The sequence below is a fragment of the Maylandia zebra genome, linkage group LG5 (genome assembly GCF_041146795.1).
Source record: "Maylandia zebra isolate NMK-2024a linkage group LG5, Mzebra_GT3a, whole genome shotgun sequence".
Taxonomy (NCBI): Eukaryota; Metazoa; Chordata; class Actinopteri; order Cichliformes; family Cichlidae; genus Maylandia; species Maylandia zebra.
Genome location: NC_135171.1, coordinates 20,808,939 through 20,836,832, shown reverse-complemented (window position 1 = coordinate 20,836,832; position 27,894 = coordinate 20,808,939). Strand labels below are relative to the sequence as shown.

At 40.9% G+C, this 27,894-nt stretch overlaps 2 protein-coding genes across 4 annotated transcripts; one reads left to right on the top strand and one right to left on the bottom strand.

The window, feature by feature from the left end:
* Positions 1–1,892: 1,892 nt before the first annotated feature.
* b4galnt1b (beta-1,4-N-acetyl-galactosaminyl transferase 1b) lies at positions 1,893–14,814 on the bottom strand. The gene is made up of 12 exons (XM_004544898.5): positions 14,575–14,814; positions 11,529–11,630; positions 10,359–10,581; positions 10,105–10,281; positions 8,836–8,942; positions 8,555–8,592; positions 8,288–8,468; positions 5,617–5,709; positions 5,325–5,512; positions 5,105–5,245; positions 4,773–5,010; positions 1,893–3,784 (listed from the first exon to the last, which is right to left on the bottom strand). The coding sequence occupies exons 3-12, from the start codon at positions 10,571–10,573 to the stop codon at positions 3,567–3,569; spliced, it is 1,596 nt and encodes a 531-aa protein (XP_004544955.1). The 5' UTR covers positions 10,574–10,581; positions 11,529–11,630; positions 14,575–14,814; the 3' UTR covers positions 1,893–3,566.
* Positions 14,815–15,557: 743 nt separating this feature from the next.
* os9 (OS9 endoplasmic reticulum lectin) lies at positions 15,558–27,602 on the top strand. Of its 3 annotated transcripts, none has more exons than XM_024802482.2 (15): positions 15,559–15,754; positions 16,113–16,295; positions 19,643–19,706; positions 19,805–19,881; positions 19,973–20,071; positions 21,479–21,680; positions 21,888–22,022; positions 22,171–22,286; positions 23,341–23,401; positions 23,519–23,598; positions 23,698–23,901; positions 24,029–24,230; positions 24,633–24,800; positions 25,173–25,282; positions 26,300–27,602. In XM_024802482.2, the coding sequence occupies exons 1-15, from the start codon at positions 15,602–15,604 to the stop codon at positions 26,435–26,437; spliced, it is 1,992 nt and encodes a 663-aa protein (XP_024658250.2). In that variant the 5' UTR covers positions 15,559–15,601; the 3' UTR covers positions 26,438–27,602. The 3 variants fall into 3 exon arrangements, with proteins under 3 accessions (XP_024658251.2, XP_024658250.2, XP_024658249.2); XM_024802481.2 differs by having other exon boundaries at positions 23,516–23,598; XM_024802483.2 differs by lacking the exon at positions 24,633–24,800 and having other exon boundaries at positions 15,558–15,754; positions 23,516–23,598.
* The last annotated feature ends 292 nt before the right edge of the window (positions 27,603–27,894 follow it).

Sequence of the window (27,894 nt, the reverse complement as noted above, 5' to 3'; positions counted from 1 at the left end):
CTCATTATAATGTGCAGTGTATAACTTAATGGATGCCTTTGGTCGCTATCCAGAAGATTTATGTTCCCAAATGTGTAATAATCAGGTTGTTTTGTCTTGTTTTTATAAGATTATTTAAAAAGAAAATCCAAACGAAACATCGAAGCTGCACACAATCTGATCTCTGGTCTACAAAGCAGGGAACCAGATGGTGCTTAGCACCCTCTAGTGGAGGGAAATGCTCATCATTATGAATTAAAGAGTGAGTCACAATGTGAGCTCTTTAATTTACCAGTTTACAAGTCAAATATTTTATATTATGATTAATTATATGGTCTAACTAATTAATTATTATATTTTTATATTAAAAATTGCAGCTGGGTCTATACACATACATATAAACAGAATTTTTATACAGTAAGCAAAATCATGAAAAGGCATAAACTCGTGCTGCTGGCACCTGCTCTACACTTCTGAACATAAAAAATTTCAGTACTCCAAGCAAAAGACTGCCTGAAATTTCTGCATCACACAGAGGCCATTTGTCCTTCAGTCATCTGACTATGTGACACACAACATCCTAGTGGTCTCGTTGTTCATTTGCATTGCATAGACTCACACTGCCTCATCTTTTACATGTTTGTCTGCTTGTTTAACATCTTAATATTGCTACTGAAAATGAAGACGAAACCTTGTAATTAATACGAAGGCTTTTGTTTTTTATTTTTGTGCTTGGCGGAATTTTAAGGGAACATCCATTATGCAGTTTTTCTGGGTGAAACTGACCAGACTGCGTTGAGCTGATAGGAAGGCAACGGTAACTTAAATAACCACTTGTTACAACCAAGGTGTGAAGAAGCAGAACCTTGAAGCAGCTGGGCTACGGCAGCAGAATACCACACAGAGGATCACTCCTGTCAACTAAGAACAGGAAACCGAGGGTTAAACTGAACTTTTGCTATCAAAATCTGGTGGTAAGCAGTAAAGCACAGATCCATGCTGCCTTGTATAAACAGTTTAGTCTGCTGTTGATGGTGTGAGGGTGTAGAGGATATTTTCTTGGCACAGATTGGGTCCCTAAATACCAACACAGAATTGTTTAAATGCCACAGCCTATCCGAGTACTCTTGCAGACCATGTTCAACCCTTTATCACCACATCGAACTGGTATTTTGATGACTGCCTCCAGCAGGATAATGCACAACGTCACAAAGCTCAAATTATCTCAGACTGGTTTCTTGAGCATGACAATGAGTTCCCTGTACTCACATGGCCTCCACAGTCACCAGCTCTCAATCTAATAGACCAGACTCGGGATGTGGTGGAACGGCAGATTCTCATCATGGATGTGCAGCAGACAAATCTGCAGCAACTGTGTGACGCTGATGTGGACCAAAATCTCTGAGGAATGTTTCTAACAACTTGTTGAATCTTTGCCACAAATAATTAAAGCTGTTTTGAAAGAAAGACAGGGCACAACCTGGCACGAGCAACATGAAGCTAAAAATAAGACTTACCTGCATGTTCCTTCATGTTCATGGCCCTCAGTACCTCTCTGATCTCCTTCAGCTCTACACCCCCAGCCCCACCTGAGAAATCTTCCTCCTGTGTTGACATGTGGTTGCTGTACATTCCTCTCTCCAAGTTTCAGACGCTCAGGGATAGAGCCTTCAGCTTCCAGGCTCCGACAACTTTAGTCATTAAATTCAAAACCTGGTTTTAGACGCAGGCTTTTAGTCTCAAATATAAACCATGCTTGCTATTATTTGACAGTTTTTGCCTCTCATCTATCATGTTCATTTGCTTCAGTAGCATAAAAGATGTGCTTATAAATTAAGTTCTGTAATCTGTAATCAAAAGACTGTAATCTATTGTAAGTCAGCGTCTTCATCCTTTGAACCAACATCACAACATTGAACACAAGATTTCGTTTTTTTTCCCCACACACATTTTTTTATAACATTTGAAATGAATGTAAAAACTCTCATAATGCTCAAACAACTCATATTTTTTTGTTTTGGGTGTGGGGGTGGGTGGGTGAAGCAGGCAGCAAATGATTTCTGTGTCCACACAATAAACATCACTGTTAAAAAAAATTCTACATCTGTCAACACTTACAAATTAAAATGTGAGACAAATTCTTCAGTACACAACTACATACAAACCAAGCAGCAGGAACACTGCTGTTAGTTTCTTCCATCAACAGAACGAACGTCACATTTTGGTGAAAAATAGAAATGAATTAAAAGTCACAAACAGATGCCGGTGTAGCTCAGAGCAGATCAGGTTCGATTCCGATGTGCTGCTTTCTGACCCGACACCCCCCTGCTTACTTGACTCTCTTCACTGTTCTATCTAATAAAAGGCAAACAAATTGTTAATAAATTAATAAATAAAATAGTTACAAATAAGTCGATATTTCTCTTGGGGATTAAAAAAAACAGTTGATAAATCTCTGGCACCTTATTGCTAACAAAACAAAGTTAAAAAACTTGCTTAGGAAACAAATACAGTGATACAAGGGTGCCATCTAAAGACCATGGTATAAAAGAACAGCATCACCACTTGAGTCTCTGACATGCAGGAGTGCTCCAAAGAGGAGTTTCAGTATAAAAACTGTATTCTTGCTTCATCCCCCCCCCACCCCCTTCTCCATCCTCTTTTCATAATGATGTGAGTATTTTACAAGTACTTTAGTTCAACCAATGTTTCTTTTGGCCACATGTAAAGATCCGGTGGCGAGCACTCAAACGCCTCGTTTTCCTCAGATGCTTGTTGGGGAAACAGACAAACAGCAGAAGACGACGATTACAGCTGCTCCCGCAACCAGGTAACACCTGATGAACTGAGACCAAAAGGTTCTCCTCCTCAGATCTTACTTATCTCTCCATGGGTGACACAAAAGGATTCTGGGTAATGGGCAGTAAAACCATAATGCACACACAGATTAAAGCACCCAAGAGCTAGCAGCATCCAGACCTTTGGCACAGCCAGTCAGTACCAGAACCCGACAAATGAAAAGACTTGGAACACGTTCTTCATGTGGCATTGGCAAGGAGGTCACACTGGAGCTCCGAGTCTGCAGCTCTGTCACTTAACTGATAGGGTTTATTGTCACTGACAGAAAGACCTTGTTCCAAGCTCAATTCTATATTCGGCTAGTGCAAATCGAAGGAGAATGCATGCACATCTACCCAAAACAGCATGACAATGAAGTTACACTGGCTGCTACCTGTTCGGTTCTCCCAAAGCCTGGTCTTTGTGCAGGGTATGAGCAAGATTCCTTTATGACTCGAGATGTTACTGGGCACTGCAGCTCATTTTCTCCTGTCTTCACACCAAAAAGGAAGCCTAAATTTTTCTGTTGGGCTTCTAGATGCTAGAGGACTTTTTAGCTCACTGCAGAGCTGTGCACTGACAGATAAAACATGCTAAAACTGCTCTAAAGGCTGAAGCTGGAAAAATAATTTCAAGGTTCTCAAGAGAAGGCAAACCAAAATTTTATCTGACAGGGCGTGGGGGAGGAGAACTTCTTTGGCAACTCGGGGAGAGCGGAGGAACCTTCGAGAAAAAGAGGAGAGGGGAAGCTAATTATGAGTCAAGCACTGAAACCGATTCTTGAAGTACAGGAGGCCGTTTTTGGTGTGCGTGGCATCAGAGGAGGCTGATGGGTAACGGAACTTGGCGTAGGTCTTGTCGCTCTCTGACTGGCTTACCCAGGGTAGTTTGATTTTGGTCGCGTGATTGACAATGACATCATCGCAAGAGCCCACATGGAGAGAGCCGAGGCCATCGATGAAAAACTCTAGAAAAAAAAGGGAGAGGGGTAAACATCCCTCAGTGGGTCAGGAACACTTTTAATTGATGAAATATTTCAGGTATGAAAGTGAGGAGAAGGTGGCGTGAGCTAAATGTTCCATTTAAATCAGATTTCATTCAGTTTAATGTAGGTAAATTAAAGCCGAGCTGCGACTCCTCCATGGTGGTGTGTGCTGATAAGAAAATGTCACAGCATAATTTGCTAGCAAAAATTATCTTGCACACGTTATCGTCTCAGTAAGTAAAATAAGATATGAATCTTTTTTCTTAAATTGCTAAGATATTGTTGCTATCAATACCTTAATCTGAGATATTCATCTCTCTTTTATTCTTAAATGATTAAGGAAACATTAAATTAACTTGATATGGCACACAAATTGACTCAGTGCTGCAGGAGGATAGAAAAACAATGAATATGAATATACGATAAAGTGCAAAAGTCTTGAGTTACACCTCATTTCTATATATTTTTCTAGAACAAATGGGAAATAGGTGATCAAAAACAGTGTTTGTACAATTCTAACAAGCTTGAAAGTAAATATTTGGTTTTACCACCTTTCTCCTTAAACACAGCCTGAGCTTTAGCTTTCCTATAATTTCTTGAAGCAGCCTTCAGGAATAGTTCTTCAGGCTTCTCAAAGGACATTCAAAGCTGAGTGTTTGCTGCCTTTTGTTCTGTTTTCTGATCCCACACTGCTTCAACAATGTTGAGGCCTGGGTTCTGGACACTCAAAGAAAGAAAAACTTTCAAAGAGCTTCTGAATGCCTGAAGAAATATTTCCCAAGACAATTACAAAAAAAAGAATGGTGGCTCAAGACTTGTGTATAAATGCGTAAATAATAATAATGATAACATTTTTTTTTCTTTTCAATTTTGGCATATTTTTGCATCCGGCAGTCAAAACACTGAATAAATAACAGATGGCATGATGCTAAATTTGCTCCTTTGATATGAAAGGAAGCCCTGTACTCACCCAGATGAGCGACCCTGGTGAGGCGTGGGTCAAAGCCGACCTGCTGGACTTTGTCTGTGCGAGCTAAAAAGAAGTTGATGACCCCATCAGTCACAACGCAGTTGGGGAAGCCTTCAATGACGTGATGAAATCCTCTCCTCATGTGTAAACAGTCACCATCTTCCTCTCCTGGCTCAATGGAGATGGTTTGACGGTAGGTGGCGGTGTACCCCGTGGCCTCCCGCACTGCACCACCCACCTAGTTCACACACATAGATACACTGTCTCTACAAGAGCCCCAAAACTTTAATATTAACTGAGAAAAAGAAAAAAAATATTCTTCTGCTACTCACTAGATCCAGAGTGGTCCTTTCTAAAACATCTACAAGCTTCTCCAGCTTGGTGTTGGCTGTGAAGATGAAGTCATCATCCACCCACAGTACGTACTTCGTGGTCACCTGGGACACGGCCAGGTTTCGGCCGGCAAACCAACCCTAAGAGACGCAACGCTGAGGTTTAGATTGAGATCGCATCACCAGTGACAGCAGGGAGAAGACTTCAGTGTGTCCTTACCTTTCCAAAGGGCATGATGTAATGTTCGATGTAAGGCCCAGAGATGGTTTGGGGATTTTCACTGTCATCAGCTATAACTATGGTAACAGTAGGGTAGTATCTTCTGATGCTGTCGATAAGATCTCTAAGCTTATCGTAACGCAGGAACGTTTTTGTGGCTATTGTCACGAGGGCGCTGATGTTGTACTCTGCAGAGAGTTGATGGAGGAAAACTGACTTTAGAAAGTGCTGTTTGACTCAGAAAGGACGTCTGACTTTAGTTACAAACACCGTCAACATGCCGGTGCTGTACCTCCTTTGGATCCAGTGTTGTACAGTTTAGGTGTTGTTCCGTGTCGGATCTTGATGCTGAAGACAGCTTGATGTCCCTCTGTCTCAAGCTGCACTAAAAGACCCCCGACACAAAAAAAACACGAGTATCATTAAGATAAAACTATGAATGCCTCACTCTCATCTGGTTCTCGTAAAGCATGTAGACATAACAATGTCATGTCTTTGTACAAAACCAATTTTTCAGACCCTCAGGTTAAAATGCTAAACTCTACAGCATTTTATAGACAATTCCAGTAAAAAAAAACAACACAAAAAAACAAAACACAAAGCACTTTTAGCTCCTACGGCTAATTTACCTTTCATAAAAACTCTACAGGGTTGGGATGACAAGTAAAGACAGATGTTATTAACAGATATTAACCCCCAGGCCGAGTCGTTCGGTACTGGGACGCGAGAGTTGAAGCTCAGGTGTGAAATTTATGGTTTTCAGCATTTTTATTGTCAACTCGGTTTCCCTGGGTCTTTGTAGTTGTGTGTCTTATTTTGAAAGAAATATTTAAATGTTACCATAGTGACCAGAGAGCATTAAGGGGCAGAGAGGAGGATGTCACTCGCAATGTTGTTGGCACATTTTCAGGAGGAAAATGCTAATAAAGTTACACAATTACAAAGTGAATTCGCATTTATTATCATATTTACAAATTACCACGGTTTTTGTCTTGGTCATATCATTTTATTTTGTTGTATTTATCCGCGACACCTTAAAGGCCAGTTCGTGAAAATATTGTTTGACACTGGAGGTTGGGGATCACTGTATTAAAGCATATCCAGTGTTTAAACGGCCAGTTTAAGGAAAATATTAGTTCAGTTTAAATTTGATGGAAGCAACATGTCCCCAATTGAGACAGGAAATGCTGGAAAAGTAAGTGTTACTAAAAATAGAAAAGAAATAGCTAGAGGACCATTTAAGGAAAAAAGAAGCATCTTAAAAAGTTTTCTCAGAAGTAAAGAAGGGGAGAGGTTCACCAATCTGCATAAAACAGTGTCTACCGATTGTGAAAGAATTGTGTTCCTCACTGTAAAACTGTGAAGACTTTAAATATCTCGTCATCTGCAGTAAAAAAATATCATCGAAAGATTCAGAGAACCTTGATAAATCTCTTTTTGCAAGGGACAAGACAAGGCAATGTCTTGTTTCTGTTGGTTGAAATGGCAAAAAGTTGTTAAAAGAGCTTTAAAGACAGTTTTTCACTGTGGGTTTTACTTTTTCTTGTGAGACAGGAACACGGGGTTTGATGCACCAGTCCAGCTATGGTCATGTTCAAGTGTTCAGATACATTGTCATCCTCAGCGGAAAGATTGTGAAAGCCTTTCCTACTTGTGGTTAGGCAAATTCGATTTAATGTCCTACATCACTCAGATGCGCGTGCATTAAAGACAGACATGATTCTGTCATGAAGACAAAATGCTGATCTGCCTTTTTGTAAAAGGTCCATACTCTCATTATAAAGACTCAATGTATTTTCTAAGTTTTGCTGTGAATAAAATCGATTGCACTCAGTTTTTATTTACATTTTAAAAAGTGCCCCAGCTGTTTTGAAACTGGGTTATACTATACAGGCAGAAAGTCAAAAGACAAGGGCAAACATGCCTTCAGCCATTCAGGTTTTGTGCATGCTTACTATTGTTAATTTTGTGCGAAACAAAGAGGCTCTGATATCAGACTGAATCCTGCTTGGTTGCCCAATTCTAGCTCAAGAGAAACAGCTCTGCAAATAATTTTCTCTGCCAGGAATACCATACAAGAGCAGGTGTGAGGCCACTGAAAAGGGAAAAAAAAGCAAGGTACACAGAGTAGCTTAGTATAAAGGCTGGAGACACTCGGGAAGGTTAGCCACGTCTGATAATGCGATGATGGCAAACAAACAAAACAATCCTGGTGTTGTACAGACAGTGCTGGGGAGTAACGGAATACATGTACCGCCGTTGCATATTTAAAATACAAAATATGAGTAACTGTATTCTATTACAGTTACTTTGTTGAAAAAAATGGATTACACTGCGGTATTTTCCTGTTTCATATGTTAGGCTATGCCCTCTCTATATTTGGTAATTCCACGCCGGTGAAAACCCAAACAAAACGCGCATGAAGAGGCTCTAATGCCTGTGTCTCAATCTCGCGGCCCTACTTGCGGGCCGCATAATGACGTGAAGAAATATTTTTTTGAATTTTTACTCCAAAAATGATTTAATATCAAGGCAATAGGCAGAGTGTTACAGGCATAGCCCTAAAGAATGTAGCCTCATGGGCAGTGTAGTCCGTGCAGCAGGGAGAATGGACTGCTGTACCCGTTATGTGTCTGTGAGCACGAGGGAGGGAGAAAAAGGAGAGTCTAAAAGTATGAGTTGCCACCTATCAGAAACGGGAGATGGAAGCATGCATGTCAGTCACCTCCTGCTGTACCTTCGTATATACTGTATATGCATGATCAAAGTATCAGAGTTTTCATCTAATGACCGAGAGTGAAAAAAAATCCACATATTGCTTTAAATTTAAACACAGATTCAAATTAGGGTGTGAGATGATTCTTTTTCTGTATCTTTACTTTCTCCTTTGTGGAATTTGCTGAAAAATACAGAAGAACAAAGTCCAGAGCTGATAAGACGGTGGATTGTTTCCGAGGGCTCACCTGTGTCTGCCGTGCTGGGATGAAACAGCGTGTTCGTGTAGGTGACGAACTGCAGCTGTCGGTTCATGTTCGGCAGCAGGCGGCTGGAAAGAGTCATGTGCATCTCGCCATCACCTTTGATTTTCACCTCGTCTACCTCCGCGGCCACATTTAGAGTTCCCAGCGTGGCAGTGATGTTTATCTGCATATGATGGAAAGAATAGCGGTCAAGGTCAGAGGACTGCAGGCATCTAAAATATTTAAAGACAGACACTTTTGAGCACTCACTGAGTAATTATCTCTGGGAAGGTCATGTAAGGCCAAGCCTGGAAAAGGAGAAACAAACACTGATTGATTTTCAGTCCATTTCCTGTATGCACCAGCTGGATAAATAAGGCCTTTCAGAGGGGTGACCTTACAATATATGTAGGTACAAAGAATATCCAGTATATAAACCACCTCTAGTTCAGGTTAATTTTTAATGTTTAGGGGCCAGTTTAACTACTTTCAAATGATAAAACCATGAGACTTTCAAAAATATCTGAGTTGCTCACTCGCTGAAGTCGTACCTGGGATGATGCTTGTTTTCAGGGGTCGTACTTCCACCCCCTGTGTTGGATACTGCAAGGGGCTGTTAGCCTCAGCAATAATGAGTAGATCTGCAGGGGTCTTTGACCTGAAATGAGATTTTTTTTTCCATCAACAAGCACAGCAAGCAGAAAGCAGGAAGCTCTTCGCAAATAACAGTCACAATTACTATTATCCGCGGATATCATCATTAAAATGACCTCACGTTTCTTACTGGAGAGCAAAGCTTTTGATAAAAACAAGTTTTGTCGTATTAGGAATTAATTTCAGTACTTCTGAAAAGTTTAAATTTTTCTGGAAAGGTGGCTAATTTTGTGTTACTTTTTAATTGCCTTCATCATTTCAAATGTTAATAACTAGAGTCAGTATTCAGTGGATTTTGTCTCACTGGCTCTCTCAGCCAGAGTTTATTCAATAAAGAAACTGAAAATTTAGTCTGAGTGATTCATAATAATGGCGTCGGGATTTGGATTGTGACAGCGTCTGTGTTGCATGTAGAAGCCGCGTCGATGTTCACTATGATGCCTCTGTGTTTCTAAATGGAGGGACAGTAACTGTGTGTGTGTATGTAAGCGTGTAAAAACTGCAGATAGTAAGATTAAAAGCAACAGTATTTTATCTATACTTGCCATTGTACAAAATTCATCTCATGTAAACAATAACGTGACGCACAGCTTGACGTCAAAAAAAGGCGCTCACCTTTGACGTTGCGTGGCTAAATCTCTGTTTTCTTTGTACAGACGTAAACGCAAAACTTGAGTTTTTAAAAAACCTCTATTTTCAGTGATCCAAAACGCTTTTACGTGTGGACGAAAGGCCCGAACAAATAGAAAAAGCTGCATTTTCAAAAATACCCGTCTATGTAGCCTTACTAATGCACAACTCCTGCACGATCCACAGAGATGCGGGGAGGTTTTAAGGCTGCCAGTTGTGTACAGGAAGCAAGCAAAAAGCAAGGTCTGTGTTTATATATGTTCTAATGCATGTATATTCAAACCGCGTAGTAACAAACCACAAAGCGAAGCAGATCAGCAGATAGTGATGTGAGATCATGGATGATTTTCCATGTTAGAGATAGATAAGTCTAAAAAACAATTTCCTGTAGCGTGCACTGAGACAGATGGATTATTTCAAGTAACACATTTTGTTACATCATTATTTAATTTAAATAAAACAACACATCAGGCCACATAATAATATTTTAGCCACACAGATAAAAAAATGTGAAACATCTCTTAAGTACTCCTTACCTCGTCTGAAAGCTGCTGTACTCTTTAGCCCGTCTCCTCTTCATCTCCTCCAGCTCTGAAGCCTCGAAGGCAGTGTGCAGCGGGTGAGCTGACACCCGCGGGAACAAGAGTTGTGCGAACGGTAGGTTTACCCCCCCACTTTCGCCCTCACATATGCATCCATTACGTGCCAGCAAACTGGACAGATTATAAGACACGTGTGATCAGATTTAAGCTCAGGTCCGTCCGCTTTGGTTCAAAATAGCATTACTTACCTCGCCACATTATCCCTTACATGGAAGGGAATATTGCTCAATCGATGGTCTGACTCAGGGACCCTCTCTTCCAGATGCCTCTCTACTATAAACGCTGGTCGCTGCCAAACATCCACTGTGGTATAACCCCGAGTGGGCCACGAATGGAGGAGAGCCAGTACTAGCACCACAGACACCAAGATGACTAGCAACACCGTCTTCCTCATGGACCGCATCCTGGAACCTGTCAGAGATTAGAATGCTGGATGACGCTCTGGTTTCTATAATTATACTCTGACGATATTTCCGAACAGGAATGCGATTTAAGTGACGGGAACAAAATCAACAGTCTCTGTTTTGTGTGACAACTTTGTGAGGTTTTGCTAAAGTTAAAAGGTTATGTCATCCCCCTGCACCACCCCTTCCACTTCAGCTCAACCCCAAAAACAGCCCACAGGAAGTTGTTTAATCGCAGTTGTTTAATTATAGTCTCAGAAGATTTTCTAAGTCGTCACCACAGCTACAGATCGATGGAAAATTATTCGCATTTTTGTGGTTGCACTCACAGTGGAGCCATTAAAAGAGATCTATATATCTGCTGAAAGGATCAGCATAATGAAATCATGAATGCCTTCCGATCCCTCATTCCCCTCCCATATTTTTTCTCCTCGATTCTTCTAGAAAATTCTTCTAGAAACTTGCCAGCACACAATTACTTCTTTCTCCTCCAGCTGTGAGAAACAAAAACTCCATTTCTGATTCTGCATGCACTTGGGTGTGGGCGAGATGGTATTCTTGTAAATGGATTGCTCATATTGTGGGAACGTAAATATTATACACAGCTACAAAGTAGGAATCCAGCCTTCTTGTTAAAGACATAAATGCTTACATCTAATGATGACGACTTTGTTTATGTCCAGAGTAGGAAAAGTCTAGTGTTAGAAATAATGTAGAAAACCTTTGAAGTGATGGAATCAAGACTCTGTCTCTTGTATGTGTGTGTGTGTGTGTGTGTGTGTGTGTGTGTGTGTGTGTGTGTGTGTGTGTGTGTGTGTGTGTAGGCTTGCTTACAATGACAAAATTCACTGCCACAAATGGAGGAGATAAGACATTAAATTAAACATTCTGTAACCATTTAGCAGACAGACTTTCATTTCTAGCAGTTTAAAAAGTATTTATAGGAATATATACCTCACTGCCTCTATCCAGTCATTGAAAGGAAAACCTCTGTTGACACCTGCATCTCCAGAAACCATGTAAACATTCGTGGAAATGAGCAAGCGCCTTCTCCATCTGGAAAGAACAAAAAAACAACTCAAAGAGTACAGACTGAAAAAGTGGATAACAACTAATAATAATATAACAGAATGTACTCTTAAGAAACCTGAAGTGCATATAAACTTATATTATCATGAGGTAAGTGACCATGTAGTGTCATTAAGTGACTGCATGGTACCACAGCTGCCGGGGGAAATTAGTTTTTGTCACGAAATCAATCAATGTAGAGCAGTGTCACAAACCACGGAGGCCCCAGGAAAGTGCAATCAAACGGTGAGTTTATTAACACCCAGGAGAAAACATCAGCATATGTCTTCTGACAAAAATACATGTTGAGAACACTTTTAAAGCAGTGAGGTATCCGCCCCCCCATGGCGTAAAAATAGGTTAAAGACGTCAGTTACAGTAAATGGTACATTTTAGATGGCTATAAACAGACATAGAACTTCTCATTCCTATAACATCTTCCAAACAAGGTAATAACTTCAAGCCTTCGAGGTCTCTGAGGGCTGGTTGTCGACTCCGGTCATCTGTTACCAAGTAGGCTAAAATGCAGTTGGAAGCTAAATGAGTTAAGGCCTCAGGCCTGACACATTCCTAGATTATATGTATTGTAAGCATGTCTGTGAAGGTTCTCAGTCATCCAGGTCATCGTAGTCAAAGGAGCTTGCAAAGAAAAGCGTCTGGACTTCTTTAAGTTGCTTGAAGACGTTTCAACTCTCATCCAGTTTTCACAATGAACTCACCCGAAACTCTGGCTGATTGGGACCCACACCCAGTTTCACACCTTGGCTCAGGCGATTAGAGGATCATCAGGGGGTCCTTTTGTCCCTCTGTGGGGGGTTACTCCCACTAGGTTTATATCTGGGACTCTCCACCATTTGACCTTAGAACTGAAGAAGCTTCTCGGATGAGAGGTGAAACGTCTTTAAGCAACTTAAAGAAGTCCAGACGCTTTTCTTTGCAAGCTCCTTTGACTATTGTAAGCATGCATGCAATTATCCTTCTATGCTTTAGTCCTTTTCACAATAGATTGTGAAGACTCGCGCTTCATAAAGCTTAAGACCTTCTTGTAGACTAATGCAATAACTCTAAATGAGCACAAATATTATGCAATGTGTATGAAATACTCCTGGCTGTATCTGTAATAAAAGTTAACATAATGAAAGGATCCTTAAATTAACATCTTCAATAAACAACTTTAATGCAATATCAATACTGTGAGAAATATTATTAAATGGAATAATGCTGTAGAATGTTATTAATGCAATTATAATGATGCAGGTTATATGGCAGAAATAAAAGAATTTCTGTATCTCCACATTTTACAAAGGGCTGGAGGGGAAAAACTAAATCAATACAGGGGAAAGATTAATAGGATCAGAACTAGCAATGTTCCTCTAAATCAGCAGATGGCTTACAGATGGCTTTGGCCACTCACTGTCGTACCTTTCAGTCTAGTTCTTGAATAATCGGTAATCTGCTATACCTCAGAGTTTTCTTGCAGTTTTCATTATGTTAAAAAAAAAAATACAATTTAGAATTGGTTCTTTGCCAAGTTATTAACTAAATGTGGACACCACACAGGTCATCCCCTGATTATGTTTGAACTGTTTATAGATCAGTGGCTTACAAAACAGCAATAACAAAAACATTCCTGTGAGATTGCTCAGGTACAAGGACCAGACTGAAACTAGGTCAATAAGCAGCCAACGACTTTGAAAGAAAAATGTTTAAGACCTTCAGGATGTCTACTTTTTAAATAATTACAAATCTGGCTTCCTGGAATCAAAATATAAAAAATGAGGGGTTGGTCTCGACTTTTTGCATAGTACTGTATTTCAACAGAGATTGTAAGGTAAGACAACATGACATGATGCATATCTGTGAAGATATGCCTGCAGTAATGCAAAACATTGCTTTGCATTACTGCAGGCCTCCCAGATTTGATCTCCCCGTCTGAATGATAATTAGCAGCGATAGTGGAACAGCCCTAAGACATAACAGATAATCTAAGCCAATCAGAACATAGCATAGCTGTGTGCTGCACGCTGTTGTCATTAACCTAAAAACGAGCCTATGGTAGGGAGTGCCGCGGTGAACATGCTATGGGCATGCATATAGTCCGTGGGTTCCTACCAAAGATTTGCTCGCATGTTTCGGACTATTTGGGATAATTAGCACAAAATTAGCACACCTTCCTTCGTACTGTGAAACATGAGGAAAATATGGAAAAAAATAATGCGAATGTGTGTACACAAATCCGAGGTAGCGAATATAAATGGTAAAATGGTAAATGGCCTGTATTTATATAGCGCTTTACTAGTCCCTAAGGACCCCAAAGCGCTTTACATATCCAGTCATCCACCCATTCACGCACACATTCACACACTGGTGATGGCAAGCTACATTGTAGCCACAGCCACCCTGGGGCGCACTGACAGAGGCGAGGCTGCCGGACACTGGCGCCACCGGGCCCTCTGACCACCACCAGTAGGCAACGGGTGAAGTGTCTTGCCCAAGGACACAACGACCGAGACTGTCCAAGCCGGGGCTCGAACCGGCAACCTTCCGATTACAAGGCGACCTCCCAACTCTTGAGCCACGAATATAAATACCCGGCTAAACACAGGCCTATTAGCCCTCCTTATTCTGAGTGAGAGCGCAAGAAAACCCATGCATCCGAAATTATCTTTAAACAGCACTTCTAATATGCTGAAAAACATCTCCAGAATAAAGACATACTGTGCATTTAGTTATTTTACCACCATGTTAATGTCAAAAATTTAAAAAAAAATCTCACGCCTATCCCCTCTTTGTCTATCAAAGAAGCTGTCAAACGTTCAGTCAGAGCTGAAAAACAACAACCCCAGAAAAAAATCCCCTGCCGAAGACGGGGACACGGGCCTTTAAAGCAGCACCCCACTGTAGAAAAAAATCAAATAACCCCAAAGCTCACCTCAGTTAAGACGCACACACTACAGACTCTTTCACCTCCCTGCTGCACGGAGCTCGCCCCTCTCTCACGAATCTGTTCCTCGGAGGTCTTGAAAACGATTATGCGGGGGGAAGAGGCGCAGAGAGGAGCTGCCGCGCATCGCAGCACTGCAGGCTGTTGGACGGATGCTCCCCCTGCAGCAACAGCGGCTGCAGCGCAGCGGTGAGCGCACCGATATCGCCGCTACACCAGACTCATCAGCGGTCAGTCAGCTGAGCACGCACACACACAGACATAGAGGAGAGGATAACACTGAACTGACTGCACGATTTCTCAAAAAAAAAAAAAAGGAGAATTATGATCAAACAATAAGATTTATGTCTACATACATGTTTAGATTGGTGTGTGTGTGGGCGTCTGTGCACACAGTCGATATATATGTGTACTGCTTTTTCAGCTTTTATAGTATCTCACCCTCTGTACTTCCCCTCCTCTCTGGTATTCTGTTAAGGAATGCTTTTTTTCTTCAAGGAACTTTTGATTTTTTCCTCACCAGATATTTAAACCCAGTAGTTTGACTGCACTTTTCGCTCAGCTCGGTGTGTACTTTTTGGGTATCATATGAATCGTTTTATTGTTTTGTCATTATTTTACCTAATTGTTATTGTAAACCTTTAAAATCAGTTACTTGGAACTGCTTTGCATCAAAACAAAATGAAACAAACGAAGACACCCCCCACCAAACATTTTACCATGCGACAGCCCGCCTTGTCTTCGTGCTTATGTGTGAGCCTATTTCATCGCAAGACAGGCGGTGACAGCGGAGATGTGCTGTTATTCATTAGCGTGCTAAATATAGCACAAACACGCCGTTCATTGACTCTCCGCTGGTATAAAAACCAAACGCACCTCAGAACTCGGGAAAAACTTTGATTGACTTGGAAATTGGCCAATGACAAAGCAGGGCTTTTCAGCTCGACCAATCCGCTGCTACCATGTCAGGCATTGTGTGTTGTTGCTGTCAGACAGGGGTAAGAGGCGATAGTCAATGATGGCTGCTTCCTTGGTTTGGTTGTTAAAGAGACTGTACGTTTTCTTGTTGACATGTCCCCTCTGTGTCCCGGGCTTCTTGAATTTGGAGGAGCTTAATGACATGAAATATGGGATTCAGATTCTTCCCGATCCTGTCATCCTGGGGCAGGTGAGTCAGAAAATGCTAACGGATATAGCTTGTTAGCTTAAATATGAGCTAGCGGTATTTATTTACTATTAATAGTGTCAAATAATTCACAAAGCGTGAGACCTGATGTCATAAAAGCACAAAACATGTTAAAATAAATCTTATAGAGTTACATGAAGACGAGTAATTCTCAGGTGAAGTACGTCACAGCATGCTGTGACAGCTGTTATGTTCATTGCCACATGTCTATAACTAGCTAAAAGTAAAGCCGCAAACCATGTTTTTATCTGTTTGCATTCACCTGATGCGTTGGTAATGTGTGAACATGTGTGTCAACATTAAATTCACCCCCTTTTCCATGTCTGTCTTACGTTTGTAGACTAAGACAGAGGAGGTTATGATGGTGTCCAGTAAGTACAAACAGCTCTATGAGTGTCGACTTCCAGCCCAGGCTGTGCGTTTTCATCAGGATCCCGCCACTGAGCCTGACTCGGAGGGTTACACTGGGCCAGATATCCCAGACCTGCTCAAGCCCATGCACAATGCCCCATGTCTACTCAAGGTTGGTCCTTAACTACTTATCTGTGTAATCCAACAGAGAAATGCTTAAGCTGTTTACACAGTGGTGTGACTACAATAATAATACAACAATAAGAACACAAGAGCAAAACACACCGAAAGCGTGTGTATATTTGCCAGCTTAAGTAAACCATTTTTAAAACGCACATGGATGCCCCAGAAGCTTGCCAAAAACAACACTGGGAGGCTCTTGATTCAGTATTCATTGGATTAAAGGTTGCTCGTCTGCATCAGTGACTGGGTACAAAAGCAGTATATCTAAGAGACACACATCTGTTAATGTACCTGTGTTTTCAATTGTTCAGCTTATGTGTTAAGGTTTACCCAAAAGCTCACAAGTACTTTATCACTATCTTCTTGCTCACAGTGCATCTTATCCATGTATCTCCTTACCAGTGTTGGGAAGGTTACTTTTAAAATGTATTCCATTACAGATTACAGAATACATGCCCCAAAATGTATTCTGTAACGTATTCCGTTACGTTACTCAATGACAGTAACGTATTCTGAATACTTTGGATTACTTAATATATTATCGTGCTTTTTACAACAACGTGAATGTACTATTGCTGTGTGATTTATTACTATTACTGAAGGTCCGCGACTCCGAACTGTAGTAAAGGGACCTCTGACTAATACGGCGGGGTCCCTGGCGGGCTCGTAGCCGAAAAATAGCTTTACTTTGTTGTGTGGGTCAACTTTTCTTGCGAGAGACAGAGAGAGGCGTTGAAAGTCTGCTCCAACGGAACTTATTGTTTTCGGAGGAAAACACGAACACAGTGTACAGTCGAGTCTTAATAGCTTACTTACAACTGGGCTCGTCAGGCACTCTTCTTGGCTGCAGTGGTTATTATTATATTTACATGCTTCCAGCTCCCGTTTTTCCTCGATGACAACTCGTACCTTTCCACTCCCCTTTTTCTCCCTCCTCGCGCTCACAGACCCATAACGTGTATGGCAGTCCATTCTCCCTGCAACACGGACTACACTGAACATGATGCTACATTCTTTAGAGCTATGCTTGTAGCATTCTGCCTGTTAGCTTAGCACAACAACAACAACGAAAAGGCGCTCTCTCACCCAGGAAACACACAGTCGCAGAGAGAGAGAGCGTCGCCCTGTAACCATGGCAACCGTAACGCTGCCGCCTGGAACAAAAGAACGTAGCTGTCAAACAAAACCCAAACAGTCCTGACCCGCGACAAAATGAAACAGGAAAGTACCCCAGTGTATTCCATTTATTTCAACAAAGTAACTGTATTCTGAATACCACCTTTTTAAACGGTAACTGTAACTGAATACAGTTACTCATATTTTGTATTTTAAATACGTAACGGCGGTACATGTATTCCGTTACTCCCCAACACTGCTCCTTACAATGTGTTTTTTGTATAGTCATGAGACAAAGAAAGTTTGTCACACTTTCCGCTTCCATAGGCATAAAGAGGTTAAGTCACAGCCTGGTGCTGTTAATCAAATGTGCTTGATTAATTGATCATGTGCTCTGGAGCATTCAGGTGTGTTAGCACAGTACCAACGAGGAAAAACAATACCAAAGATCTCAAAGAATCAGTTGTTTCTGCCCATCAGTCTTGATGAGTTATAAAGCTATTGCCTTCAAAATGAACTCCATCATTCTACAGTAAGAATTTTTCCCAACATTTGAGACAGCCGCCAATATTCCCAGGAGTTGATGTCCCAGTAAAACCCAAGGTCAGCCTGTGCAGTCCTCAGAGAAACTGGGAAAATACCCAAGAGACTAGCTCAAACTCCACAGGCCGCAGTTAGAATGTTAAATGTTAAAATGGTAAATGGCCTGCATTTGTATAGCACTTTACTCAGTCTCTAAGGACCCCAAAGCGCTTTACACTACATTCAGTCATTCACCCATTCACACACACATTCACACACTGGCAATGGTAAGCTACGTTGTAGCCACAGCTGCCCTGGGGCGCACTGACAGAGGCGAGGCTGCCGGACACTGGCGCCACCGGGCCCTCTGACCACCACCAGTAGGCAAACATGGGGTTAGTATCTTGCCCAAGGATATTTGGCATGCAGCCAGGAGGCAGCCTGGGATCAAACCACCAATCTTCTGATTAGTGGCTGACCTGCTCTGCCACCTGAGCTACAGCCACCCCAAAGTTTACAACAGTACAGTTAGAAAAAGACTGAACAAGTATGACTTGTTTGGAAGGGCTGCCAGAAGAAAAGAGCATATTCTCTAAAAACAACATGGGAGTCTGACTTAGATTTTCAAAGTTACATCTGATTAAACCACAAGACTTCCTGAAAAATAGTCCTCATTTATAGGGCTGCCAGGATTAGTCGACTAGTCACGATTACGCGTTGTTTGAAGCTTTGTAAGATCCCAAAAGACGCAGGAATAAGTAGTAGTATTTAAGAGTGTAATAACGGACTGAAACAGAAGATGGCAGCACTGCATGTACAAGGATGCCAGCTGCCGTTAAACCCCGAAGAAGTAGCTCTCTCCCAGAATTCATAGCGCAGCCCAGCTCAGTTTCCAACAATAGCGGCAGCTAGTTAGTTTTAATATTACTCTTATTATTCTTTCTGGGTCACAAAATAAACGTTTAACATATTTTTAGGCGAGAATGTAGCTGTGTAAACCTCAAATATCTGCTCAGTTTATCAAGACACCACATATTTTCAAAAGCGCTCCGGCGTTTTCGGAGACGTCTGTTACCCACTAGCTCGATAGCTAGCCGGGGGCAAGGCTCACTAGAGCCTGTGAGAACACTGGACTCCCGGCAAATCATTTTCAAACCCACCGCGGTCTTTCGCTACTCAGATTAAACATACATAAGTCACTTAGATAACTTAAAAATGTTATTGTTTGGCTTTTTTTTAGTATTTTATTTTTTCCTGAGTAAATCGGTTTGGCTGAGATTAAAGTTATAGTTTTTACACAGCTGAATAAACGTCAAGCAGACAGCTGATTATCAGAAGTGTGAGATGCTCGAGAATATACTCCGGTGTCCTGTTATATTTTAGATAGCAAGGAGTTTATTAACCTTCACCGAAACAACCTGCAAATTTCATTAAAATTTAATAAACTATCATCTTGTCTTAATTTTTAGTTAGCACATACCTTAAACACTTAAAGCTTTAAGCTAATGATAGTTATATAAGAGCAGATGCATGCTGGTGCAATAAGCTGTACGCTGTATGTCCAATGGATGCATGATCTGATTAGTCGACTAATCGCAAAAATAATAGTTTGTGGCAGCCCTATTTACAAATATATGCGTGGGACCGTTTCAGGCTTAGGCACTGTGTCAAAGTCTAACAGAAATACCTGTCCTGCAGACGAAGGACTGGTGGACGTACGAGTTCTGCCATGGCCAGCATATCAGACAATACCACCTTGAAGGTGAGAGGCCACTTCTCTGTTTTTTTGTTTTTGTTTTTTTTAACCTACAAGAGGCTTTCAGTTATTGTTTTTGACAAATTTTGTTCTTTTGTCCTTAGACACAGAGATCAAAGGAGACATTCTCTTCCTGGGTTATTATGAGTCAGAATTTGATTGGAGCAATGAAACAGCAAAGGTAAAGTTGCCTCTATGTTGTGGCTGATTTGCATGACTGTACAATATGAACCAAACAATCGTGGGTGCATCCATTGTGTTTTTTCTCTCAGGCCTCCAAACAGCACAGGCTAAAGCGGTACCACAGCCAGACCTATGTAAATGGCTCTAAGTGTGACCTAAATGGAAATCCCAGAGAGACTGAAGTCCGGGTGAGATATTTACATTTGGAACACATCCTGCTTGAGATGATTTGTGTGTTTCACTTTTTTTTTCTTTTTGATTTTTGACTGTCTCCTTGCTTATCCAAACACTCATATGCAAAATGCCTGTGCAGGTTTATAAGCCTTTCACTTTTAAATATATCCCAAGCAGCAGACATTTTGAACATGAATATGTTTTATGTTTGCTTTGCTTAAAAGACTCAGCTGAGTTTTAATTTTTAAAGAAATTATTATTGTTCTTTGTTGTAGTGTAGTCTAGTCAAAACAAGTTATAGCATCTTAACTGTCTCCATTTTTACCTCCACTTTAATGCCAGAGTCATCTTTGCGATTCCTTCTGTGTAGAAATATTTATGAATAGTTTTGAGGGAGGTCAGGTGGGAGACGCTGGCTAGTTTTTCTGGAAAAATTAAAACTGTGACTTAGACATTAGTTCAGATTATGACAGCATGCTTTTTTGTGTACTTAAAAGAGCTAAAAATACTTCACATGCCAAACGCAAAGTTTGGCATGTGAAGTATTTTGCTCATCCTGATACTTTATTGGGTCCAAAAACTAAACCTGTTTGACCTTATTAAATGAAGGAACCCGTCATCTAGTCAGCTGTCTTAATCTCATGGAGCAGCCAGTTTTTTAGTGCTAAACAACCCTAAACCCCCAAACTAATTAAGACAAATTGCCATCTGAAAACTAATGGTTTTGAGATTAATTTAGGCAAGTGCTTTGTTCACATGGGGACTTAACTGCACACTCAGATGAGACTGATTATTAGAACAAGAACTAAAAGAGGAGAAGAAATAAAATCCAGAAAGCTTCCCGGTCCCCAGATATTCATATACAGCTGTTTGTTTAGAGATACGGCGTTAGTCGACTCTTTAGCCCTTCTACAGGAGATTAAGTTTATCAGAAGATGATGATTCTCTGATTACACAGATGTTGTAGTGAAACTTAATAACTCTGGAATCCTCTTAGGAACTCACTAAAGATCTGAAAATGATCGGGGTCTGTGGAAGAGTGATCAGAAGGAAACCTTAAGAGAGTAGAGTCAAAGTATTTGAGTTGTCAGTTGTGTGTGTTAGTCACACAGGAAACATTTCACAAACAGGAAAAAGGTTCTCTGTAAATTCTCAGTCACCAAGGTATTGGCAGTCGTAAGCACTTGTTAAGACATGAATAAAGCAGAGATTGGCCACTGTTGGTTATACTGATCTGTCTGTGTTTTGGCATTTGTAACAGTTGATGAATTCCCTGTTTATTTACTGTATTTAAACATTTTCACCTAAAAAAAAGAAAAGAAAAAAGAACCAAATATGTTGCAACCCAGCAGCGCCCAAACAGTTGGGCATTTAATTCAGCTCAAAGTAGTTTGCATACTTTTGCTCTGTTTTGTTTCCAGTTTGTATGTGAAGAAGGCTCAGGTGACTACATTGCGCGAGTAGATGAACCTCAGTCATGTCGATATGTGCTGACAATTCACACCAGTCGCACCTGCCAGCACCCATTCCTGCGGCCACCATCCACTGCCAAGCCTCAGGGCATTGTGTGCCAGCCAGCACTAAGTGCCCAACAGTACATGGATTACGTCAAGGCACAAGTCTGTGAGTGAATAAAAAAACATTGAAGGGCAAAGCAATGCATCTTGGAGGCCTCTTGATTTTTTTTTATTTTTCGCATTTTAAAACAGATTGTGGTCTTTTTAATAAAAATACCAGCTAAGAAGCTAACTTGGCTTTCAAACTTCAAGCTTGCTCTCTCCTTTGTCTTGTGGTTGATTCCTCTGCCAATCATCCTGTTTCCGTTCCCAGCGGACACAAAACGTAAAGTGGAGCAGATCTCGGAGGAATTGAGGAGTCTTGATGAGATGTTAGCTGGTAATGAAGGAGGAGATGGTGCAGTAAAGGTAACAGCAGAGGAGACATCGCCTAGCAGTCGTAGAAAAGGTGAGTTTTTTTGATGCTTATGAGGCAAACGACCCCGCAGTAGTAACTTGTCAGTGCACCTAATAATAAAGTGCCGATCCATCCATAATGGGCGTTTGTGTATTAATTCTGATTCTAACACGAGTGTCTATTTCTGGTTTTGAAACAGGTCCTGCTGATGTATCAAAAGATGGAGAGTCAGATGAGGCAGAAGACTCTGACTTCTGGGAGGGAGTGACAAAGCCAGCAAGTTCAAGAACATCTACTTTCCAACAGGAGAATCAGGTATAGCAAGTGCAATTCAATTCAATTTTATTTGAATAGCGCCAAATCACAACAAAAGTCGCCTCAAGGCGCTTTACATTGTACAGTAGATACAGAGAAAAGCCCAACAATCATATGACCCCCCATGAGCAAGCACTTTGGCAACAGTGGGAAGGAAAAACTCCTTTTTAACAGGAAGAAACCTCCGGCAGAACCAGGCTCAGGGAGGAGCGGCCATCTGCTGCGACCGGTTGGGATGAGAGAAGGAAGACAGGATAAAAGACATGCTGTGGAAGAGAGACAGAGGTTAATAACAGATATGATTCAATGCAGAGAGGTCTGTTAATACATAGTGAGTGAGAAAGGTGACTGGAAAGGAAAAACTCAATGCATCATGGGAATCCCCGGCAGCCTACGTCTATTGCAGCATAACTAAGGGAGGATTCAGGGTCACCTGGTCCAGCCTTAACTATATGCTTTACCAAAAAGGAAAGTTTTAAGCCTAATCTTTAAAGTAGAGATAGTGTCTGTCTCCCGAATCCAAACTGGAAGCTGGTTCCACAGAAGAGGGGCCTGAAGGCTCTCCCTCCCATTCTACTTTTAAATACTCTAGGAACAACAAGTAGGCCTGCAGAGCGAGAGCGAAGTGCTCTAATAGGGTGATATGGTACTACAAGGTCATTAAGATAAGATGGGGCCTGATTATTTAAGACCTTGTATGTGAGGAGCAGGATTTTGAATTCAATTCTGGATGCAACAGTCTGTCTTCTTGGTAGAAACACACAACAGTGAGTAACTCAAATTGAAATGTAGCCATAAAAATACATTTGTAATTGGCTCTGCAAGGTCCAATGACATGTTCATTTTGGTACAGTTTTGACATCTTCTGATTATCATTCTACTGTTACTTACACTTTTGATTATTATTAAATGTAGTACTGTGTATATCGTATAATACTGAATTTCCAGGTATTTTTGACAGTGCGATCTGGCTTTTTTAACCACTAGAGGGGGCAGTCAGATGCTTTCTGTCACCATTTCCTCCCTCTAACCTGATTTTTCCTCTTTCTGACAGGCAGCAGATGGTGGCCATACCTCACATGCAGACAATGAAATCATAGATGATGGTGATGAAGGTACTGAGAAAGATAGTGCTGTTTTAGTGCACAGCTTATTTAAAAAAAAAAAAGAAAGAAAACAAAGCAAATACAAGCTGGAGCTTTTTCTTCTCTGATATTCTTCTTTTTTAGTAGAAAAATTCAACTTTAAAATCATCACTGACCCAGCAGACCTGATGAAATTTGTCCAGCACCTTAAGGAGAGTAACAGGAAGGTCAGTATTTGCTGTTGTTAGTGACAGCAAATGACTGCCTTTTTTCTCTTGGCAGTGCATAGGCTTTCCAATCCTTTTCTGTTTTGTTTTTATTTTTAGAAAGCACAAGATCAAGCCAAAAGTAGAGAAGAGACAGCACGACACAACAGAGTAACGGAGAAACTTGACGAGGAGGAGAAAGATGAAGAGGACCCCGTGCTACAGGAGTTTGAGGATGAGATGGCTGACCTCTCTGTGCCTTCGGATAAAATCGAAGAGATAAAGGAGGAAATGCAGAAGGAGTTTGACAACATCATAAACGAGGTTTAAGACTATATATATATAAGTTGATACCTAAAATACCTAAAATTTGATTAGACAGATACGTAACAAGGAAAAGACCAAACTAAATACTAACTTTAGGCGTTGCTTGGCTCTATCTGTGTTGTAGGCTCAACAGGAACTCGAGACAGAGGGTCTGAAAGGGGAGTTTGACCGCACTCAGGCAACACAGACACTGGAGACGACGCTGGATAAGATACTCGATCATTTGGAGGAGAAAGACGTTCAGGACCCAGAGCAGAAAACGTCCGGAGGCCAAAGAGCCAGCGACCCAGCCCGGGGGAGCCCCAGCCTGGCTCCGAAGCACCCAGGTAACCAGGGGGCTTGACCCTTTTGTAGTCATGTGCATGTCCACACCCTCTGTGTATAATCATCTTCATAATTCATCAGTCTGTGCAGTAGATGTGTGTTATGACATCCTCCATCTCAGGAAAGATCCACACATGGAATTTGAAGAATTCAGAGAATTTATGTTATCAGATCACTTTCGGTCAGTTGCAGTCTTTCTTCTCCAGCCATTAATGTCACCGTGGGTGACTTTTGATTGCATTAACCTAAATCTAAATTAAAATTTCTGAAATCAGACACAGTATTTTAATCTATGTTCATAACACAATGCTATGCGAGGCTCTTGCCTCCTTCATCTCGTGGCCCTACTGGTGGGTTTTGAGGTGAACTGTCTTGTTTGTCCCTCTTTTGTCTCGTCACCCTAGACCAAGCAGCTGACGACCATGTTAAGATCAAAATAACTAAGTATAAGACGGGTATCAACCCTGATGGGGAGGTGAAAGTTCAGGAGGTGGGCGAAGGAGACCCGCAGTGGCAGCACATAAAGGACGTGGTTAAAGAACAGCTAGAGAAGGCAGGACTGAAGGCCGAAGGTATGAAGGGAGAGTGCCCGAAACACTCACGGCCTTTTCTCTCTTCCATCTGTTATCTTCAGTGTACAGCACTGTATTTCTCTTCGTATCCTATGTAAAATAAAAACCTGTCTAATGAGTTAAAAAGAGAAGATTTTGAAAAATCTGTTTTCATGTAAGGAAAAAAATAATAGCAAGCTTAAAGCTCACCTTAATCAAAGAACATATCTCAGCCAGGTGTGCTGTGTTTTTCCACTCATATGTTTGTGTCATTCATGTCAATCATCCCGTTGTCATTGTTGACTTGTTCAGCAGTTTTCTTACGCCATTTGGATGTGTTAGGCGTAACTGCTGAACCTTTTTTGTCTTCCGTCTGTTTTTCTTTGTTGTTAGGAAAAATCGAAGTGAAGATCTTGACACGAAAAAACGCAGAAGAGGCAGGTGATCAGTGGCTGACTGAGGAAGATACAAAGTCCTTCAGGGAGCTACTCATTAATCTCCTGGTAACTGAAGTAGTACTTCTATTGGGTTCCTTTGAATGCTTCTAGCTGTTGCTTGCAGGCTTGGACTGTGTCTGACGGAAGCGCTGTACAGTTTGCTGAGTGTTTTCCTGTCTGCAAGAAAGAACAGAGTGGCCTGCTGTTCTTGTGTGTTTGTCTGCTTTCACAGAAATTAATTACAGAAACCAAAAGCTCATTGGATTGTAGTTATGACACATTTAAAGTTTATTCAGGCTGGGGGCATCAGTTGAGATGTCAGTAAGCACAATTCAACAGAATTTGTGGACGCAGTATTAAAGAAAAGAAGGAACAAAATGTCCTTGTCACCAGGTGAAAAGGTCAATGTCACTTTCACAGCAGACCCTCATGACTGCTACATCGTCTCTTTTTCCTGGTGTATGTTGAAGTGGAGCCAGCTTTCACTTCTGCTTCTTTTACTGGCTGCACTCTAAGTACAGATTTGTTTATGTTAAGTGAATTCCCGTCCCCCCTCTGTCTTTGCAATATAGTGTGTGCAATTTCCTGCCACACTACCCAAAAGCAACTATTTCCATCACTATTAAGAGCTGCTGGCTAGTTACTCAATTCGTTGGTAGGTACAGTTTCCTTTGCGACCAGTTATTGCCAGATACAGTAGTTGCCAACTGGTCTCTAGACCTGTGTGACTGAGGGCTCAGGAAAGGTGCTCTTATAAGCTTCCACGAGCACTGTGGTTACATGTTTGAACTTCATGGTACAGATTTCTATGTCATCTTTATGTAACAGAAGATCCTACACTCTCAAATGTGCAATTTCATTTTTTTGGTCTTATTCTTATTATCTTCATGGTAAATTAGACAGTAGAGGACTTTTATATTTTTCATCCTGCTCTGTAGGAATCACCTTGCTGAATTTTGATTGGCAGCTGAGTGTTAGCACAAGATTTGATGAATCTTCTAGCAGCAAAGTGGATTAGATTTGTTGTTTTAGTTTTTAACCCATTCCTGTTTTTACTCCCCCCCCCCCTCCCACCACCACCAGACTGGAGGCACTGAAGAGGTTTATAAAGAGGAGAAAAGGCAGCAGGAGTTGGAGAACAACTACAGATTTGTTTGGGGAGATTCCCAGGAGGAGTCAAAGTCATCCAGCTCCTATGATTCAGATGACGTGGATATATGAGCTCATTCAGAGTGACCCTTTGTGATGTTGCACTCCTATGGAGAGCAGGAGGGAGGAGGACTCTTAAGGTTTAGTCATAATTTTGAGAAAGCCCACTTGATTTGGTCATTGCTGTTAAAACCTGTGCTGTTTACACATTCAGAAAATGTGTTCATGTGGCTTGAATAGGCAATAATGCAAGTGTCTTTAATGGGGCAACGTTTATATGTTGCACAATGTGTCAGCTGTACTTGTGCAGTTGAAGTTATGCATTTTCCCCTTTTTGACGGGATTCAGTTTTTGTTTTCAGTTTTACTAAATATTCACGATTAGTTCTGACGTCGTCTGCAGCACACTGTTTATCCTCAATTAAATTATTACTTGTTTGTCTTCTGTGTTGCCATTGACAGAGACGTCCGTAGTGTGAGTCAACAAGGGAATTCTGTTTACTTCAGCAGATTGTACGATCTGCACAGGTTGTTTTGTTCGTCTTTCTTTCTTTCTTTCTTTCTTTCTTTTTACTGAAAAGTAAAAGAAAAAATGTTGAAAACAAAAGAAAAAAACCCTCAAATTCCAGTTTCCACTGATCCTCGAAGCTTTCTGATTTGATCCATTTGGTGAAAACAAACAAGTAAACAGTGTCTGCACACACTGGCAGTTGATATATAGTTTTTGTTTTGTTTTTTCACAAATGTCCTGTGAATTCAGAAGAGAACAGAAAAATTTTGAATACTTTTTGTTTTTGACAGTAACTGGATTTAATATATCTCAACTTGGAAATCAAATAAATCTACAGTGTCAATCAGATTCAGTGCACCACATTAATGCAAACATGCACTTAAAGGGCTGAATTTGTAAATTTTGTGAATGCTTGTGGGTACTTGCAAGTCAACATGTACATAATTATTGTGTCATTTTTTTTGATTTATTGTAAAATAGCACAGATTAAGTGGCGACGGAGTTACCTGAGTAAATGAGTTTTAAAAATCCTGACTCTGCATTCTGTTATGAAAAATAATCTCATATGAGATGTAAATCACATACACACTCTTTTTTTTCCAGACACAGTAGTGTTTTCGTATTAAAAAGTCTGCATCTGTTACCTCGGATATCTTGTAAATACAATTCTGCTGCCTCTTTTCAGTTGTTTGTATTGTGTATTAAAACTGCCAAATGTTAGATGTTAGACATTTGTATTTTTATTATCTCATACATTCAGTGTTACAATCCTTACTAGTATGGCTACTTGTATGCTAGGCCAACTGTATCAACAAATTTCCATCCGATACTATAACTGTTAAAGTGAGCAGTGGGCCAACCCTGGCGACTAGTAAAATATTGAGACTGAGAAGACTGGCTAACCTGAGAACAAGATGGGAGCAGCATATGGAAGGACAAGTTGTTTTTGGATGTAAAATAGTACAAAACAACTAATCAAATGTTGAAATTAAAAAAAATGACAAGATTGAATTTAATGC